This window comes from Pygocentrus nattereri, chromosome 27 (genome assembly GCF_015220715.1).
Source record: "Pygocentrus nattereri isolate fPygNat1 chromosome 27, fPygNat1.pri, whole genome shotgun sequence".
NCBI classification, from domain to species: Eukaryota; Metazoa; Chordata; class Actinopteri; order Characiformes; family Serrasalmidae; genus Pygocentrus; species Pygocentrus nattereri.
The window spans coordinates 2700956-2720010 of NC_051237.1; the positions used below are offsets into that span (position 1 = coordinate 2700956).

Below are 19055 nucleotides of genomic sequence, written 5' to 3' on the forward strand. Positions count from 1 at the left end.
AGACATTGATTAGTCTGGATTACTGCTGTCATCATGTCCACAGTGATGGCTGGATGAGATGTGATTTCATTGAGGAACTGAGAAGACCACCAGACATAAATAGACAACTCTTCACTGATGGCGCTACCCAGGAGGGTTGCATGATTAATGTTATTTTAATGAAGGGCACAATTTTCTTCTCTAAACTGAACAGGGTCGACTGTGATACTAGTGAATGTAAATAAAGTTAGCTATAGACACGTGCTGTTTTTTCCACATCTCAACACCACTTTGTGAGTATCCTGGGCAAGTTATTGGATCATGCAAGAAAGGTTTCTTAAACTTTGTCAAAATAATCTGAACCTACATGTTATTTATATATTATTTGTGTTATTTTTTGTTTCCTTTGTAATTTATAACACTAATAACAACTGTAATTGTAACAGGTGTTGACTGTTAAATCTATGCCAACTACTTGTAATTCTTTATGTGTTGTACCGTATATTTTGCAGTGAAATTCTGGCAACTACGGCTGCCGGTAATTTACTGTAGAACTTTGCAATAAAATACTATAATGTGTCACACGGTTGTACTGTGTTTTATCACTGATAGACTGTAATTATATTAACAGTATATGTGTTGTTTTTAATGTAATTTACTGTATAAGGATTTACAATGTTTTTTTTCACAGTAATTAACCATAAACAAACAGCAGTGAAATTTACGGTTGCCAAAAAAGCATATCGTAATGTCTTATACGTTGTCACTATATCTTATTCTGCCAACCACAGCTGCCATTATTTTCCTGTACTGTACTGTACATACATTTTTTTGTAAAAAAGCAAATGAACTGTGAAGAGATGAAGCAACAAGCTAAATTAGTGGCTCAAGCCAAGTTCTTCAGACTAACTGCAGTCATTAAAGGTTCCTGGCTAAACTTTTTGTTCTTACTAGCAGTTCATTCTTGCTCCTTGTAAGATCATACAAATAATGAATAGGAAGCTTATAAACTTGTCAACTTATAAACTTCAGTTCATATATTAAACTGATTATAGTATATATATATATATATTTCACAATTTCCTGTCAGAAATATGACAAGAGCCATCTCAAACACACCCACAAGAGACAAACCTGAGCTAACATTAGCAACCCCTAATGTGAACGTATGGCTTGATCTAAACAAGATTTTCAATGGTGAAATACCACCACTAGGTGGCACTAGGCTTAATACACGAATACATGAAACTATGAAGCCCATGATACTTGATTTTGTTAATATTTATCATTTTAAACATACAGGAACTTACTCGGATTCAATCTGAAGGAATAATGGCTTATAATTTCTAATAAATGCATTTGTTATTATTTCACCTAGAAAATCACAAAACACTTAACCAGGGTGCCAAAACTTTTGCATACGACTGTACATGTAAACGACACATAGAGTAGGACCCGGCAAGCTCACCTGTTTGCCCTCTACTTCCTCTCCCGGAGGTCCTGGAGGCCCTGGGGGCCCTTGAGGTCCTGGGGACCCCGGTAGACTGGGCTCTCCTAACACTTTGACAATATTCGGGCCTTCTTTCACCTCAGAGGCCACATGCTGGCACACGCCACACGAGTCTCCCTGAGATACATATAACAGTTACAACATGCCACAGAGACACTCACAGAACAGATCACTACAAGTTCCACCCACAAACCTGTTGTTTCATTACAATAACCTTTAAGGAACACTGTCAAAAATCGCATCCAACCTAAACAGAAACTGTGGAACATTTTGCTTTGAGTTGCTAGAAAATGTTGAAGTTTAAGGTTTATAATACTATGCAACTGTGATGCACAATGTCATTGTAGCTAACTGAAACTAGGCTGGCCACTCACCTTTTCACCCTTGAGACCAGGGAAACCCAAGTCCCCCTGCATAAAACACAAACAAACTCTAAATATGACAGTGATGACCACCATACTGACAATTTAAACTTTAAAATATGTTCTCCCTGTTTAGGCAGCATTTGTGGACATCCACAGGCTCCAATTTGTCAATTTGGAAGCCACTTTTCCACTGAGCTTATTTTCTACCTTTTTTACTCAATCTGAATCCAGGTTCAGTGATAAAACAAACTGTTCTTTTGGCTGCAAGATCTGGTAAAGCTTAGTCAAGGTGAAATTACCCAAGTGGATCTATTTCACTGCTGGCAAGCTTTAATATCTAGCAGAATCCAATAAAATATTCCTTCACAGTTTGTATAACCGAGGACACGAATTTGCTGATCTTATGCTGAGCTTCAATTCTGTTTGCGGGTCTAAGAGAGAGTTCAGCTCCAAACCCACTTCTGTAATTTAGCTTAAAAATGTTGACAGGAAATCTTGAGTGTGTCAATAAAAATTTATGTTTTCTGCAAAACATCCTTTAGTCCAGTGGGCTTCATCACCTTTAATCCTCTCTGTCCATCCTTGCCACTGGGACCTCTTGGACCAGGTTTGCCCTGAAAAAGATGTTCTCTGAAGTGAGTTAAAAGTGTCTTGGTCGTTCGTCATAATCCAAGCGCCAAAGTGAAATACGCCATACTCACTGCTTTCCCCTCACTGCCTTTGCTACCCGCATTACCCTAAAACCAAACCACAATATTAGCCATGATCAACACACAGGGCAGTCACAGATAACTAAATGTAAAATAGTCACATTTGTGGCTAACTTGGTCTAAACAAAGCCATCTGTCTGATAAACAACAACAAAGACAGAATCACAGTTCAGCCCTAATGGAGCATTAGTCTGTGTCATATATATTTTCACTTTGTTAAACTTAAAAGTTTGATTTTCAAACGACTTGAAAAAATGCCTTCAAAGCTTAATTCATTTGAGGCAAAGAGCTGCCTCTAAAAATCTGAGTAAAATGAACTTGTCAGGGTTTACAGTGTGGCAATTCCACTGGCAGAATGGAAGTCAATTAGGATTTGAAAAAATAATGATCCAAAATTTTTGTGACTGTCATCAGATTAACTAGGAAACTGTATTCTGTCTGTGTTGAGACTCTGTGGTGAGCTGCTAGCGAGCAATGAGGGGTGAAAGAGGTGGGGTGAGAAAACAGTTCACAAGTTTTCATAAAAATAGACATATGGCAATAAGACATGCAGTGAAACTAACAATTTCTTTGTATGAAAAACTGTTAATAACTGCCATTATAAAAATGTAAGAATTGAAATAAATTAAAATTTAATTTAGGTACAAACTTTAAATTTTGAATAAACAATGACTTGCTCGCTGACCTACAGAGTTGCACATTGCATCATACAAACATTTCCATTAACAAGACTGAAGACGAAATAATGCATAGCGCAAAAGCTACACCCAAAACGGCTGAAAATTGCATTTATGGGTGCAAGCATTAATCCCAATCATATAGTCTCACAGTAATAAGTGTGGAGTGATCTTCTGTAAGTGGATGAACTTTTTTGAAAGTTGGTAATAAGTAATAGTAAGTAATAGTCTGACTTTCCTCTTGTTAGTAATCCTGCTTGAACTGCCCCTAATTGACCCTAAACACTAACAGCATCTGCTAATGAACACAGCTGTGTTGTTATTGTTATTGAGAGTGTCCTGTGGTGTATTGCCAATGTGAACATCCGGACTTTGACCTTTCAATTCGGCCCCTTGTGAGAATTTGGGGAGTTATATGCATACTCTAATCTGTACCAGCTGGCCATTCAAATACCACAGATTGTATGTGATAAAACTAATCCAGCTACAAAACAGCTCAAGTAGACATTCAGCAGGGCCAACCTTCTCCCCTTTGAGTCCAGTCAGACCACTGGGCCCTGGCTCTCCCTGAGAGAAAGAAAGAGCATGAGACAAAAAAAATAAATATAGAGAGAGAAGATGGGAAATAGAAGTGAGAGCGATTAGGAGAGGAAAATAGGGTATGAGAAATGCACAGCACAATAACTAAAGAGTGAGAACAACACAGGAACATTAACATACGCAGGTAAATGAAAGCCATCTGTAGCTGATTAGGAACAAACAACCTATTCATTTTTAACAACACATTCTATTTATGCCAACTTGTTCCAAATCAGCTTCTAAAACAAACAGCATCTTCAGCTCCACTCAATAAAATGACTCACCTGTTCTCCTTTCACCCCCTTCAGCGTCTGAGCTGCTGCAATAGGGGCTGGACCAATATCACCAAAGGTAGGACATGCAGTGCACGGCTCGCCCTGAGGAGAACAGAAACAGGTGGGTAAGTCTGGAAATAGCCCTAAAAGATATGAAAATCGATACCAATTTAATGGAACATTTCAAATATTATCAACTGGTATATTTTACATGGTCAAATGAAACAGAAGCCAACAATTTTAGTTAAATTGTTCTGAACTCACTGATATGACTGCAGTTGGTCTGTTATGCATTGTCAGATATGAATATTGCTTCTTAACTGTCACATTTCTTCAACTCAAATTAACAGCAGAAACTTAACCTGAAAAATAAAGCTGTATGAAAAATTTTGGGCACCCCTAGATGAATTACATATTTTGAAAAAAGAGGCAAAGAAGTAACCACGACCTCTGCAGCAATCTATTGTTATAAATTATATATATAAATTTTAATGCACAGTTACTTCAGATTGGACTTTTAATTTAAAAAGAGAATAAAAAATAAATATTAATAGTGGCATGGGTACATTTTGGAACACCATTCCATGAGTGAAGTCTCACAATTTACCTGACCTCACTTCACTTCTCTCTTTCTTTGCCACTTTAATTGCTTCTGCACTCAGCACTTTAATATAAGACACATACTTTGCACAAGGTTTGCAGGTATGACTGTGTGTGTGCGTGTATATGTGTGTGTGTGTGTGTGTGTGTGTGTGTGAGAGATGGTAGGAATGCATGTTTTATTTTATTTTCTTTACTACATGTAAATGTTTATCAGATACTGTGCACTGCGAGCTCCTGAAACCAAAACCAAATTCCTTGTATGTGTAAGTTTACCTGGCCAATAAAGCTTAATTCTGATTCTGATTAAATAACTTGTAAGTCCTTAATTAACTTGTTTAGACTGGACAGACAAGTCAAGAACTGTCATTAGTAATCTGTGTAATGAGCACATTTACTGCAGTGTCAGGGTGGAGCTTCCCAGCCCTCATTGCAATTATATTGCTTTCTGTTAATTAGCTCTTACTTTTCTTACATCAGTTCTTCGTACAATTTGACATGAATGCATTTTGAGTTTGCTAACTCGGCTTTTATTACTGTAATAAGTTTGAGTATCTTAAGAAGTGAGTGACTTTGCCCCTATTATTATTTTCCCCCTATCATCCTACTATTTACAATTTATTTGGACTTGTACTTTATAGATGATTAATAAACTTCTCATAGATTATCAGTAACACATCAACAATATATCGGTGAAGTAGCAGTAGTGAAGCATGTGAATATATTGAAGTATCACTATCTTGTAGATGTTATGTTGATACATTACATACATTAAGTAGCTATGTTGTTAATACTTATATTATGCAAAAACATTATCCAAAACCTAACCCTGGCCCTAATCCTAACCCTAACCTCAACCTCAACCCAAAATCTAATCCTATCCCTCATATATTTTTGACATGTTACTGTGAGTCTGTCAAGGGTTTGTTTAATTGAAAAAGGACCACTCAAAATAAAGTGACACCTTATTTAGTATGAAACAACCCACTTCAAAGAGATTTGGGAGCAGTATTGGTGGAATTTATGCTGGGCCTGCATTCCTCCAGTGCAACAGAGTAAGAACACTGATCTGAGATCAGGTCCATGCATCAGTCCATGTAGCCTTACTGAGCGCTGCTTTGATAAATATTGGCACGGGAACTTTAATAATGGTTGATTTTATTGACTGAAATTTCAAAAAGGCCCTTGTTTGAGATACAACCTGACTGTATAAACGGAAGAGTGATGCTTCATCTCCACAACTTTACAAAAAGTCCAAACTCACCTTTTCCCCTTTGGCCCCACCTGACCCGGGCTCACCCTATAAAACATTCACAACACCACAAATGAGAGGCAGCTCTGAAGCAGGCTGCTTACACTGTGAAACCTTTAGCCATCACTTCACAGCTTAAATCAGCAGAAACAAGCAAGGTGTGAAAGACACACTGGACTGTCAGCACTGGGGCTGTCACAACTCAATCTTTCTGGAGACTCAGGTGTCAGGTATACTACAATCAACTGGTGAAAGAGCCTCGGGGATCTGTTTAAGGTACTTAAGAGTGTGTATGTGCATATATAAGTGTGCCTGCTTTGTGCTCTTTGAGTAGCCATGAATAATTAAAAAAACACTTTATGTCAAACTGCAGCCCCAGAGAGCGGCAGTGCTACAGTTCAGTGTTTTCATTTATTTAACCCTTAGAAGTCTAGACTTTTTGTCATGTTGCAATACATGCAATTAACATTGCTATACCAATGTGTCATTAACTATTGCCTTCACTAGCTTCCTGTAGCTGCCCACATCAGCTTTAAAACCCTGATGCTTGCACTTGCCTACAAAGCCAAAAATGGGCCAGCCCCTCCTTACATAATGGCAAAACTCAAAACTCAATCTGTACTATGAGCCCTTTGAGCTTCGAGCACAGGTAAGCTTGACCTGCCATCCTTCAAGGACAAATGGAAGAAAAGCATCAAGTCTCATCTCTATCTTGGCATCCAGGAGGTGGAATGAGGCACTAATCTAAATGCTTATTGAAATGCACTGTATTGCCCTCATGCTTTGTCTTAACTCTAAATCTTTCTCTCTAGGTATTAGCATTGGATTTTGCATCTGGCAGTGTCTCAGCTCACGGGCAGTTTGGACTCTAAACTATGTGTACTAGCTACACACTTAAAAAAAGATGGTACTTCAAGGGTTCTTTAGTAAAGAAAATAGGTATATATAGTATTTAAACACTCAAAAACCCTTTGCATGATTAAATCATTCTTTGCATCATTAAAGTGTTCCTCAGATTGCTGGCGAATTGTTTTACATAGTTTCATATAGAACCTTTTTGAAGTAAGTTCTATATAACACCAAAAAGGGTTCTTCAATTGACATCAGAAAATTAGAAGAACTCTTTTTGGAGCTATATGGTTTAATATAGAACCATTTATAGCACATTCTCCACCAATCCACCAAAAACCCTTTAATGATGCAAATAACCCTTTAATCATGCAAAGGGTTCTTTGAGTGTTCATGGTTCTATAGAACCATTTGCTTTACTAAATGACCCTTGAAGTACCACCATATTTAGCACTTTTGTAACTTGCTCTACGTAAGAGCATCTGTAATGTATAGTGTATAGTTTCATAATGAACCACATACATAGTTACTTATGTAATGATCTTATTGATCTGTGGAAATGTTATAGCCTTTCCAGACTCCTCTGCTCAGCTGAGGTAGGTTTACTGCAAACTCCTACCATCACCTAGTTCAGTTGGTGGAAGATCATGTATACAGCTCCAGAACTCTGGAACAGCATTCCAGAGAATATTCAGCATGAAATCCAAGGTCTTTTTTAAATCCACATTACAAACACATTTGATTAGGCTGTCACATGCCTAAAGTATTGTAGGTAATTGCGCAGTTATTTAAGTTAGTGTTTTACATACAGTGTTAGAAATAAAGGTTTTGAGCAGGTATGTTTTTGTCCATCAAGGTACAAACAGTGTAAATGTGCCCTCAAAAGGTACAAAAGTGTTTTTATGGTCCATTTGTGTACTCTAAGTTTTTCATGGGTGAAAATGACGGATTTGTATCTTTTCCTAACCAAATGTTTTAAAACAGAACAATATAAATTAAAACAAAACAATAAAAAAAACAACAATAAAACAATACAACTTAGAAAATATCATTTCAATGGATTTTGGTACAGTTATGTTCCATGACTAAAGGTACTGAGATGTACCCTTGAGGGTACCACCCCAATGACAAGAGGGGAACTGCCCCCGTGACAGTTTACTACCTTTTTTTCTGTGAGTGTATAGTCACTATTCACAAAAACACAAGTATCTGTTGTGTTTTTAATTTATTTATTTACAGTAGCTGCCCTATCTAAATTTGGACCAACAGAAAGACTGTATAAAGAATTATTATATACTACAATACATACATTGTCATGAATTACATTTACATTCAATTTACATTCATGAACAGGTCAACCATGTAAAGAGTGGTTTTACACTTTTCATCTAATTCAAATTATAATAAAATAGCCCCTCTTCTACTGACGAACACATTCGTGGTATTGACTAAAAGCTTAGAATCTGGACTTCATACCAGATAACAGAATATCTCATCTTGCTTGAATTAGCTACGAGTGAGAAATAATTAAACAAAATACAAGTAGAGGCAGAAATGCCAGGGGGATCCTAGGAGACTTAACACACTTCATTCAGCTCAGCAGGTGATTAAAGTGCTCTGTGGTCTCAAGCTTGACAGGTTTTACATGGCACCCTGACACAAAACTGTTGAACCCGTTGATGTAAGTATGGGTTGAGCACAAAAATAAATACGAGTGTTAACCAGTAACAGGCAAAAAGCACAAAAGCACACAAACCTTTTCACCCGTCTTGCCATCTTGTCCTGGAGAGCCCTAGAACAGAGAAGACAGATAAAAACAGGATCAGTCTCCGAGGCCGTGCCATGAAAGCCCACCATGCTCTCTGCTACTGCATCGCTTTACACATCACACCTTTTCATTCTCCCTCTGTTTCTCACTTTCTCGACGGCCCACGCCAGTGTGTGTGTGTGTGGATTGACTCTGCTGTTATTGGAAATCACTACAGAGAAATGCACACAAGCGCTTTATGGTGCACTACATAGTCTTATTTGGCTGATTTGATCCCTCTCAAACAGGGCAGGAGACAGTAGAGGTAAATGGGTAAAAAGATGGAGGAGCTAAAAGCACACATTACGCTGCGATATTTCATCTTCCACTTCCTAGATGCGAATAAAAATTGCTGATATTGACAGAGGGAAATAGGCCTTGCTTAGAGAAAACTCACCAGGCCTCAGAGACAAGATATATAAGCGGTCCCAGCAGCTATAATTATAGAAGATAGAATATGATTCTGTGGCTTGCTTGGTGGGGAGTGGTATAAGGACATCATCACTCATTCAATATAATGCCAGCGGAGGCAGAAGAGATGTTCCAACAGTTCAGGAGAAAAGAAATGTACTGCACCTTCTGAGGTGAGTATTATCTCTCACAAGGGGACCTCAAACTAAAAAATGAAGTTGTGTTTTTACCACAAGAAAGTGATGACAGAGGATCGCGCACATACAAGACACTATATTACCTCTTCAGGGTCCATATAAAACACTACAGCTAGACTGGGACATATAGAGTAATATTGATTATTGCTGCTCATGAAAACATCCCATGAAACCCAGGATACAGAGAGCAAGAGAGTGATGTGTTATTCTGCTCTAAAGGAAACCATGTTAGCTAGGGCTCATAGGGTTCTGAGGTTTCAGGGTTTAAGCTGGAGAGCATAAGAAAAGTATTTATTATTAAAAATCAAGCTCACAGGAAGACCCTTCCCTCCTGTCCCCGGGGCTCCAGGTTCGCCTTTAGGCCCCGGCTTCCCCTGGAGGGTCACAGTGTTGTCCAAATCTGTTGGCAGCCCAGGGCACACTTCACAAGGGTCACCCTTTAAAGAAAACGGATGGTTCAGGCAATGTTTGCTGAGTCAATATGTAAACTATTCAATATACGCACATATTACTGCACATGTCAACTAAATACTGTATTAACACAAGTTCACATGAAACATTTTACCATTCATGGAATAATCTTTGATCAGTGTGTTGCTTGACAACCATAGCAGGCTGTTAACAAAGTATACTGGCTGGCTGAAGAGTTATGCGTTTAGATTATTATGAATAATTCAATGTATTATTCAATGTATTATGAATAATACATTGAATTACTTATTAAACAGTGGTGTCATTTCATGAAAACAGTGCCATTTACGTTCACAGTATTTGACGTGTTGCATAAAAGACAAAAACATCTTATTAAGGTGTTATTGAGGCTATTAATAACAGGCAAAATATAAAATATGCAGAAGTAAGCATAAATACAGCAACAAAAAAAAATCTTGTTTTTCAAAATGGTAGTCAATGTCTTGTGAGCGGGTTAAAAGAACATAGATTTGGTACCAAATTTCTCTTGATTTACTTCAATAAAGCAATAAAGCCCAAATTAGGGACTGAATGAAAACTACAACAATAAGAACAATGGAACAATGCTACAAAAAAAATAAATAAATAAAACAAACATACATATTGCTGTTGTTGGAACAAAACCTTGTATATCCATTTTTGTCATTTTTCAGTTTATGACATAATTTGAAAGCCTGGTTCCATTACATTAAAAGCTTGTTCCAACAACAGCAATATAAAATTATGACTTACTGTATTAATGATATTGGTATTTAATGTATTTTTTTTTTCAGAGCAATGAAACACATTGCCTAATTAAATAGCTTTTAATTCTTAAAAATATAAATAATTAAAACAATTTCCTATGTGCCTAAAACTATATATATATATATATATATATATATATATATATATATATATATATATATATATATATGATTATTCAAATGGTCATACTCTGACCTAGAAATCCAATAAAGAGAGCTGGATTTTAGCTTAATAATCAGATTTCTCAGCGTATGTATACTCTTACCCTGATTTCTTTCAGATCAGCATCAAGTTCAAGTTTACATTAGGTTGTATGTCTGTTTGTCTGCCCTGTGATGGACTTGTGACTTGTCCATGGTGTTTCTTGCCTTCTACCCAATAAAGCTTTTAGATGATGAATAAAGGAAGGAATGAATGAATGAATGAACGAATGAATGAATGAATTAAGCACAGTTAGTAGGATTATGAGCTATGAACTATAAGAAATATTAATATGAGCAATAAGTGAGCGACAATTTAAAAAAAAATGTAAGAAGAGTCATTCACACCACCTAGGAGTGTTAACACACTTCACTCTGCTCAGCAGGTGATTAAAATGCTCTGTGACCTCAGGTTTGAGAAACTTGCTAATGTACTGTCATACTGAGTGACGTTTAAAAATTGACATCTTAACAGCCAGTAGAGGACATAAGCTCAGTTATTCAGGATAATATGTTATTTTGGCTATCCTTGACAGGGTCCAACAGACATAACATCCACCCGTCATAGAAAACAGAGCTTTCTTTTACTGACTGTCTTCCAATATTCCCAAAAAGTCATGCAATTTACTGATGTGAGAAGGTCAGTAAGCTTACGGCAGTCAGTTTAACAAGACATATTCCACCCAGTCTCAATGTGACGGGCTGTATGTTTCATTGTTATTTGGATCAAACAGCAGTTTTGGTTTCTGAAGTATTGAAATGTGTTATTTGGTAAGAGCTGTATAAAATGAAACATGAAAAGGGTGGACAAAAAAAACGATTCCTTGACATTAAAAATCTATTTCCATTTGGCACTGAATAACCTTAATGAATTACACCATATTTGACTTTGGTGCTGTTTTATAATAGGAATAAGCCACCAGGGGTGAGGGTGGGGGGGTGGGGGGTGTTCATTACAATCATTTTTACCAAGGTTAAAGGGTGTTAATCACTTTTAACATCACTTAACTGCAGTAAAACCACTATGACACTTTGCCTTGAGCGGCTTATTTCTTTCTCAGCAACTACAGAATAAAAACACAGCTTTATATCAGCATCAAGCAGAAATGTGTCTATATCTAACCAGCAAGACTTAACAGATTAAAGACAAAAGACAGAAATGCACTGTTTTCCATAGAAAGGTGGAAACAGGGGTTTGTGTCTTCATACACAAGCTGACTCACCTTTTCACCTTTGAGACCACCAGGCCCTCTCGGACCCTGCAAAGCAGAAATATCAAAGTGTCCATCACATTTTCACCAGCGTTTCCATTTAGCCACATTTACGTTTGCTTGTAAATGATGATTATGGTGCTGATGCTGATGGTAATAGTGGTAATGACGTTAATTATAGTGTTGTTCAAGCTGAGCACATTTTGTCCCCTTTACACTGTCAGAGTAATGGAGGGTTTGAAAGGAGTTCTCTCTTAAAAAGACACTCCAGGTCAGACCACTGTTTTCCATCTCCACAGCTAATGAAATGATCACTGCACTTACGGGATCGCCTGGACTGCCATCTTTCCCAGGTATCCCGGCATCCCCCTGGGCACAGCGAGATACAGTCATTACTTTCACTCTTCAACAGGTACAGCTCTTTGAAATGTCTCCTGATGTAATGACTAGTGGCATTAGCAAAATTAAAAAGGAATAAGTGTAATGGAGTCCACTGAAGAGAAACTATTGTACCTCGGTCTAACATATTCTTACAATAATTAGCCAAAATTTATGCCACTCACTTTGTCTCCTTTTGATCCAGAAGGTCCACCTGGGGTCCCCTGTGTGAAAATAACAGGAAGAAAAAGAAGTTTCAGCAGCAGGACTTCATTTAATGATGGAAACACACTACAAGCTATTTCACAAATTGTGTTTGGTTTCCATAAAGTCCATTTATTACAAAATTACTTATTTTAATTAAGCAATTACGCATCCATTCGCTGATTTTTGTAAATGTATTTTCCATAGCTTTCCTCTGAAGTGATGCAGAAGCACAAACTGATCAAACAGCAGCATATTTACGCATGTAAATGCAAACACAAGGTTGCAAAATTAATGATATTTCAATTAAAGAATTTTTGTAGGAAAGTCATTAAAGTTTAAGAAATAGTAAATTCGTAAACCAGAATTTTTAATAAACCATTTAGCTTCTCTAACATTATAAGTCATATTTATAACTTAGAAGACGTCTGAACTCTATACTCCATCCAAGGGCAGCGTAGAGCTGCATCTTTTGCTTTGGTCAGAGTTTCTAATCTAAACTCCAAAGGAAAAAGACTACTGCAGCTGGCTAAAGGTTACTACACACCGGATGAGATGCACCATACAGCAAATACTACAAGTAGTACAAAGCACTGCTACTGATCCTAAACTCTGAGGAAAATGCTTTACAAGAAGCTCAGGTTTTTTGCTTGGTATAAAACCTGAAGCACAGAATCTGAGCTCTGTTTTATCCTGCATATGCAAAGTCTCTAATGTAGCTTTGTATAATTTGAGAAATGTTGCTAAATTTGGGCCTTTTCTAGCTCAGAGTGACGCAGAAAAACTTGTTCATGCATTTATTGATACTGTGATGCTCTTTTTACTGAGCTTCCTAAGAAAACAATCTATCCAAAATGCAGCATCATGGATTCTAACAAAAACAGAGTGATCATATCACTCCCACTTTGAAAGACCTACACTGGCTGCCTGTATCTTTCAGGATAGTTTTTGTAGTTCTGCTCCTAGTTTTTAATGCTCTAAATGGCCTTAAACCTCTGCTTACATCACAGAGTGCCTGTCTGTCTAACTCAGATCTGCAGATACTGGCCTTAATCAAATGCTTTAAGGAAAACACACAAAACATGGTGAGACTCTTTCAGAGCGGTGATTCAGATTTTGAGTGGTGTTGCATCGTCCGCCGATAGGGGTCTTACTAAGACCTTACAATTTCAAATATCAAATATGACTGAAATGCCCACCACAAATTTTAAGACGCTCCAGATTTCTGGATGATATTGGTAAATTAAAGCTAGATAACTGGCTAACATACGATATCAATATCATGTATCTTACCGGAGGTCCTGGCTTGCCGACGCCAGGTAGCCCAGGAGGTCCTGGTGGGCCTGGTTCTCCTGCAAGCCCCTCTGGACCAACTGAACCTGTAGCTCCCTGTAAAACAAATGGCAGAAGTTGAAGGGCTCACACAGTGAAGTGAAATGTGCAAACTATGAAATCAATTTTCCATTTCAGAATCAACAGCAAAGGATCGGTCAGTTTTACCTTCTGCCCTTTAGGACCCACTACACAAATAGAGCCAGCCCGACCCTGTAAAGAAGCAAACCATTATCTCGGAAATCCACAGGATGAGCTCACAGAGGAACTGACACTGATAGTAATGCCACATCGCGGACACAAATCAGAAATAAGCCGAACAGCTATGCAATCTACTGCAATCCAGACCATCACTGAAGGTTGCTTTAAACCAGATCAACAATTTAAAAGCAAAATTCTAAACATGCATTAGGAGCTGAGCTGCTTCTCCATCCTGTTAGCATAGTTGTATACTGAATGAAAAAGATTAGAGTGTTTAAATCTTGGTTAATACGCTCCGACTATCCATTTAAAAGAATCAATGAGACTGCATTGATTTACGGGCCTTTGTTGGTCTAACCTAATCTATGTGGCATTAAGAAGATTTAACTTCTAAAGAGATATCTCAGGAGGAGAATAGGCACAAGTGAGCAGCTCACAGGGAGTCTAATTCTTCATAATGCTTTTAAAAGCTTCTATCGGCAGCATAGTATGCATGTGTAGAGCCATTTTAAACACCCTAGCTGAGAGACGCCAGCTTCAGTGTGCTTACCTAGAAACATAAAGTATGTGGTGCATATTGATGAGACAGTTATTACAGGGGATATTGCCTCATAGTCATAAAATAACCCCTTAAGTACTGTGAAGTATGAAAGGGATTTTGGAATGAAGGTGAGTATAAATGTATAAACAAAGCGGAGTGCAACTTTGTGCTCCGTGTGCCTCTCATGTCAGAGATTTCTACGTACGTCTTTGCCCGGATTTCCGGTTAGACCCGGGGATCCGACCTCGCCCTTCTGTCCTTTATCTCCCTGACATTGAGAGAAGAAACAGATTGAGAAACAGAGAAAGAGCTGAACTCTGGGTTCTGCCTTGAGTGATAAAATACATTGAAGACTTTTAAGCCTCAACTATGCTCTTGTGTTCAATTTACAATGACAGTTGGGCCAAAAACACAAGCTTACAAAACCACCTCCTACTCCAAATGTTGTGAATTAGCTAAGATATGTTTGATGTGGAACATTTGCTTCTTTAGTTTTGCACTGGAGCTATAAGGCTGATATAGTCAACAAATACTGACACTTTCACTTCACTAATTAGCAATGTGCAAAGTGCACTTCTAAATCATCTTACATTTGCCTCAAACCACACCGAGCTGTTAAGGGATCTCAAATAAACATGTTTATGTGGGTTCTGACACTTTAGAACACAGCTATCTATAAAAATGAACTAAAGTATATCTCATACAGTGTCAGAAACCATATAAATACATTCATCTGACATTATTTAACAATCTGATACGGAGTGTCTGATTATTTAAGGCCACTGAACATGCTGTGATGCATTGAGATATTAAAAAAAGATCAGAACCATTGTTTTTAACAAACTACTAGGCAACTCTGAGCACTGCTCCTTCTCTCTGATCACCATAGCATTTTCCTATTGCTGCTTTAAATTAAACCCTGAAAAAGACAACATGCTGGCTGAGATTTTCCACTACAAAGGCAGTCAATCTTAAATCTTATAAGATAAACAGCAAATGCTAATGCTAACACCATTAGTAGTCTTTTTACACCTTGTAAATATTTGATTGAAAACAGTGAGTTTGTGAAGTGTTACTTAGCTGATATCATGTTTTTAAATTTATAAAACTATATAAAATGCTTGACAAAAGTAAAAATCCAAAATAATTTCATAATGTCCACAATAATTCAGATTTGCCATGAGGTGCTATTAGCACTTACATAGCATTTTCCTGCATCTATAAATGCAACAATAGCCATACCAGCAGTAATGCACATATAGTTGGAGTCATACATTTGAAAACAGTTCAGTTGTTTTTTAATGATATGATTTTAAATCAATCACCTTAGTATTATTAAAAACAAGCTAAAATTCCGAACTGTTGCTGGCTTTATGTATGACATTTCAGCCCCAAAATAAAAATTACTTGGCCATTTTGTACATTGTGAGGCCTTTTGTTTACATCAGGATTCGTTCTCTAGCGTTCACATTACCCGATGGACTGCAATTACCATAAATACTAAAACTAATACTAATACTAACCTATGTCACTGCTCTCAAGATTGTGCCTAGCAGATGACTTAGGCAGTGGGGGAATATATGTTTGATACGGGGGCAGTCGTGGGCTGGAGGTTAGGGATCTGGCCCTGTGACCAGAAGGTCGCCGGTTCGATCCCCAGCTCTGACAGCACATGACTGAGGTGTCCTTGAGCAAGACACCTGCTCCCCAACCCCCAACTGCTCCCTGGGCGCTGTGGATAGGGCTGCCCACCGCTCCGGGCAAGTGTGCTCACTGCCCCCTAGTGTGTGTGTGTTCACTAGTGTGTATGTGGTGTTTCACTTCATGGATGGGTTAAATGCGGAGGTGGAATTTCCCCGGTTGTGGGATCAAAAAAGTATCACTTATCACTTATAATGCACATGCCACATAGTCAGAACAGCTCAGGAATGACGATGAATAATTGAGCACAACTTCCATAAGCACTTCTGACTCAACAAAATACTGAATGGAGATGTACATGTGCACACAGATCTTTTTCTTATGTAAAGGCCACCACACACTATAGCCTTACATCACACTGAATATCATTTGATATTCATAAGCAGTTTGCACAATGCTAGCTAGGTGGCTAAAGGCTTCCACTAGTTGTTAGCTACACAAGCCTTGTAGCTTCAGTGCAAAACTAAAGAAACAAAGTCAAGACACCAAATCTTGGCTGATGAATGGAATTTTGAGGAGGTAATGGAAAACTGTGGAAATCAGATCTCTGTTTTAATGGTTTTAGTATGTCTATCATGTAGAAATGATACAAACTGTGAGAGTTATCAAATATGGAGACATACATAAACAAGAAGTCTGTGCCAGACTGTTATTGCTTATTTACTTATTCATCCATTCATTCATCACCTTAATTCCTATAGCGTCCCCCCAATTTCCAGACAGGCCCTGAAATATAGGAGAATAAGAAACAGTTAAATCAATGGGCAGAAACAGGAACAAGATATCCCCTGGGCTTCAGCAGATCCTGTTAAACAATCCATCGATCGCAGCCCTCACAAGCACTGTAGCACACACTCACCGGCTCTCCCTTTACTCCTTTCTCGCCTTTAGCTCCTTCTGAGCACTGCAACACACACATACACACATGCAAGTACACAGAGAGTCCAAACAGAACCGACTGTCCATCATGAAGTTTCCCTATATTTATACAGCAATCAGTAGCATAAAAGGTCCTGAGAGAATTCTAGCTAAAGACAAACTTACTCGGCCTGGAACGCCAGCTCCAGTGCAGTCCAGACCCTGCAGACACATTATCAGCATCACTGCACAGTGGACAGAGGCACTATCCTCTTAAAATACACACAGGCATGTAAACAGTTTATACCGAGAGGCGCCCGCACCAACTTTAATGTCCTGATCACCATTAAGGAGATGCTTTGGTGGGTTCTGCTAATAATGCATCAGCAGATGATGCCAAAAATAATGAAAATTTAAGCAAGTCAGCCCATCAAAAGGAAGCTTTGGCCAGTCACTGGTAAATGATGCCAAATGAAGCTTCCTATGCACTTCCTGACTTCCTCTTTTCATCTCAGTGGGTCTGGGATGGGAACACGCAATTTCTGCATTACTCAATCGTCGAGATGTAAACAAAGTCATGCAGAGTGGTTTGATGCGAAATGGGTCATTACAGAGGAACATAATGGATCTGATTTCTTTACAGTGGTGGTGATAGAAACCAGCATGTCTTCAGTGCATACAGGAACATTTTCTTTACTATCCAAAAGAACCAGTTAACCTACATGTGTCTGCAGAGTTTTTATGTTAAACACCAATAATAGTAAAACCTGCTTTCTTTGATTTTGCCTCACAGCAACCCTGCATGTTCCTCTCCACTGTAAATATATTTTAAATTATGTTTTAAACGTTTTGCAAATCAAATAGTTCAATGTAGTATGCAAACAATGTTAAAGTTCCAAGACATGGAAATATATCTGCTAAAAACAGTCACAGTACGTATATCTGCCTATTCGGCGTATTAGTTTAGTCCATTTACACTGACGCTATAAAGAGTTTTTGAGCTTGTATTGTTTATTGAATGAAGCACAATTCAGGGTGGCCAATCAAAACAGAGATGACATACATATACCAGCATTAAAGGCACAGTAAACAAAACGAAATATCCTGCTGAATTCCAAAGGATAAAGACAATGGTCATATAAATCTACATAAATGTCAAGATCCCAAAGTAAAATACAAGAAAATTTAAGTTAAAATATCTGTGGAATTCCCCTTTATAGTAAATGCTTTTCAGCATCAATGTGTATATTGCCTGGTTCCTACCGGCTCTCCTTTCTCTCCTTTAAGGCCAGGCTGACCCCCATGCCCTTCCTGGACAAGCTGCAACAAAACAGAGATTAAGTTACTCAGTGTCTCAGTACTTAAGTCATTCAGAGTTCATAAATACTACATAAAACTCACAGTGTGCATACAGAGCGTGTCCACGCAAGCCCATGTGATGACAGCACAAGTGCATCATGCAGTACAAAGGAAGAGACATTATAATAGGATTGTCAGGGAATAGTTCAGCAAAAAATGTTCGCCTTAGGTAGACATTCTCATGACCAAAGCTTTCTTTTTCAGTTCTGCACTAGAGCTACAGGGCTAGCACAGCGAGCAAGTAATGGAAGTTTATATGACAGCAGTAAGCACTGAGTACACTTTGTGCCTGAATTACCACACACTTGTATCAAACTGTGTTGGGTTGCTGAAATAATCCCAAAAAGACTTGTTTATGTGTTTTCTGACTGTATGCACCATATCACACAGTGTTATCTATCAAAATAAAGTACAGTACTGTGTCCAAGACCACCCTTTCCTTCATTTCATTGCCAGTCAAAACAGCCATTAATGGACTTTTTTTTTCATTTTTCAGTGTGAGAAAGAATTAGAATTAGAAAATGAACGACATTCAACTCTGTTTCCAAAAAGGCCAGGATGTTGTGCAGAATGTAAATAAAAACAGGATGCAGTGATGCGCAAATCATTTAAATCCTATATTCAATTAAAAACAGCACAAA

General features: G+C 37.9%; 1 protein-coding gene across 3 annotated transcripts in view; it reads right to left on the reverse strand.

The window, feature by feature from the left end:
- The window catches only part of col16a1 (collagen, type XVI, alpha 1), a 140640-nt gene that overhangs the window by 52425 nt on the left and 69160 nt on the right, over window positions 1-19055 (reverse strand). For all 3 annotated transcript variants that reach the window (XM_017693165.2, XM_037535433.1, XM_017693156.2), the window contains 19 exons: window positions 18319-18375; window positions 17242-17277; window positions 17057-17101; window positions 16885-16923; window positions 14702-14764; window positions 13923-13967; window positions 13716-13811; window positions 12404-12442; window positions 12165-12209; window positions 11853-11888; window positions 9526-9648; window positions 8553-8588; window positions 5960-5995; window positions 4105-4197; window positions 3764-3808; window positions 2556-2591; window positions 2415-2468; window positions 1864-1899; window positions 1448-1606 (listed from right to left, as the gene is read on the reverse strand). In XM_017693165.2, coding sequence (XP_017548654.2) covers window positions 1448-1606; window positions 1864-1899; window positions 2415-2468; window positions 2556-2591; window positions 3764-3808; window positions 4105-4197; window positions 5960-5995; window positions 8553-8588; window positions 9526-9648; window positions 11853-11888; window positions 12165-12209; window positions 12404-12442; window positions 13716-13811; window positions 13923-13967; window positions 14702-14764; window positions 16885-16923; window positions 17057-17101; window positions 17242-17277; window positions 18319-18375 — 1119 coding nt within the window. The remainder of the gene's footprint in view (window positions 1-1447; window positions 1607-1863; window positions 1900-2414; window positions 2469-2555; window positions 2592-3763; window positions 3809-4104; window positions 4198-5959; window positions 5996-8552; window positions 8589-9525; window positions 9649-11852; window positions 11889-12164; window positions 12210-12403; window positions 12443-13715; window positions 13812-13922; window positions 13968-14701; window positions 14765-16884; window positions 16924-17056; window positions 17102-17241; window positions 17278-18318; window positions 18376-19055) is intronic.